The sequence below is a fragment of the Aptenodytes forsteri genome, unplaced genomic scaffold, assembly GCF_000699145.1.
Source record: "Aptenodytes forsteri isolate BGI_AS27 unplaced genomic scaffold, ASM69914v1 Scaffold553, whole genome shotgun sequence".
In the NCBI taxonomy this organism is placed as follows: Eukaryota; Metazoa; Chordata; class Aves; order Sphenisciformes; family Spheniscidae; genus Aptenodytes; species Aptenodytes forsteri.
This window is the reverse complement of record NW_008796203.1, coordinates 13,038-14,893: the sequence shown is the minus strand read 5'-3', so window position 1 is coordinate 14,893 and position 1,856 is coordinate 13,038. Positions and strand designations below refer to the sequence as shown.

General features: G+C 61.0%; 1 protein-coding gene across 1 annotated transcript in view; it reads right to left on the bottom strand.

The window, feature by feature from the left end:
• The window catches only part of LOC103906313 (zinc finger BED domain-containing protein 1-like), a 5,275-nt gene extending 3,419 nt beyond the window's left edge, over positions 1-1,856 (bottom strand). Inside the window, exon 1 of the mRNA XM_019474358.1 lies at positions 6-1,856. Within this exon, the coding sequence (XP_019329903.1) occupies positions 6-1,856 (1,851 nt within the window). The remainder of the gene's footprint in view (positions 1-5) is intronic.

The window sequence follows — 1,856 nt, the reverse complement described above, 5'->3', positions numbered from 1 at the left end:
GGGACGGCGAGGTACTGCCGGCTCAGCTGCGCCCCAGCCGGGAAGCGATGCTCGTTGTTCTTCCACCAGTCCAGCGGGTCGGTGCTGCGCTTGCAGAGAGGCTCCACGATGTAGTTTTCCAGTTGCTGGTGGATCTCGGGCATGCTCTCTGTCGGGTCCTTCCCCAAAAGGATGTCGTACATGCTCTGCGACGGGGTGCTCGAGCATCTGTCCTTGTGAGCGGCCAGCTGGCTGCCTGCCTCTCCGCCCTCGGCTTTGTAATCCGAGTTTGGCATCCAAAACTGGGTGGCAGATGGGGACTGGTGATTGAAAACCTGCGACAGCATGTTTTTGACTCTCTTGTGCAGCTCGCTTCTCAGGCCCGGGCTGAGGAACCTCATCTCCTTGAAGCGCGGGTCCAAAAAGGAGGCAATAACTGCTGGGCTTTCTAGCACCTTCTCATCCTCTGATAGCCCCCAGCGCCGCGTCAGCTCTGCCCTGATGTTGCCTACTACCGTCTTGATGACGGCGCCGGCCTCTTCCGACTGCTGTCCGATGGCGGCGACGATCCCGTGGATGCAAGGCATCAGAGAAGATACGGACACGTTCTGCTCCTCGCGCAGGAAGGAGGTCGCGATCTTGATCGTCCTCATGACCGGCACCAGGTCCTGCAGGAGCTTCCACTGGTGGTCGGCCAAGTTCTGGACCGCCGCCGTGCCCTTGGGGTGTTCCTCCAGCACGGACATGATGGCCCACTTCAGGTCTAAGAGGCTCTCGCACATCTCGATGGTGGTTATCCAGCGAGACCCCACGTCCATCACCAGTTTCAGCTTGGTTTTATTGATGGCTTCTAGCTTGCTGTTTAAGGAGCAGGTGGCTTTTGCGTCCTGCTGAAAGTACCTGACGATGCCCCGGGCGGTGCTCAGGGCTTCTTGCACCTGCTCGACTTCCAGCCCCGCTTTGATGCAGAGGTGAAGGGTGCGAGCGGCGCAGCACAGGCTGCTCCAGCCGTACGCGTTCTTCAGCTGCTGCGAGTTCGCCGCCGTGCTCTGCGGGCTGTCGTGCATGACGCAGAAGACGGATTTGCTGGACAACCCAAATTCGGAGAGGACGGCCTGCAGCTTCTCCCCTAAATCGCCCTCCGCTTTGCCTTCGTGCACTTGCTGCGTCTCCATGACGCACCGTGCCCGCCGCCACTCCCCGTCGATGAAGCTGGCCGAGATAGTCAGGTAGGTCTGGCTGAGCTGGGAGACCCAGAACTCCACGCAGACCACGATGGCCTGAGCCGTCTGCAGGTAGCGCTCCAGGTGCTGCTTGACCACGTTGTACCTGTGCCACAGCATGCTGGAGAGCTGCACGGGCGACGGGAGGGTAAAACTCGGCTCCAGGTACCCGAGGAGGAGCCCGAACCCTTTGTCCTTCACCATGGAGAGAGGGTGCAGGTCGCGGAAGATCATCTCCAGCACCAGCTCCAGGATCACGTCGGTCCTGGGTTCCGAGCAGGACGCGGCGTGGTAGAGGCTGCTCTCCGGCGGCGTCTGCCGGGAGCGTTTCACGGCGTTTTCCTGAGCCGCGTAGTCGGATTCGGAAGTCTGGTCGTCCTTGAGCTGGGAGAGCAAGGTGTCGCGGATGCTGTGCTTCCTCACCAGGTGCTCCCGCATCGTGGTGGTGCTGTTGTGGAAGGAGAGCTGCTTCTTGCAGACGTTGCACTCCACGTAGGCGTCTCCCAGCTTGGTGTAATAGTTCCACACCTTGGACTTGCGACGGTCGACGTAGAGCGCGGTGCTTGTGCCGTCCTGACCCCCGCCTTTCTCCCTCTTCCTCCTGGACGACGGCCCGAGGTTGGCGGCTGCCATGTTGTAGGCGCTGAAGACCAT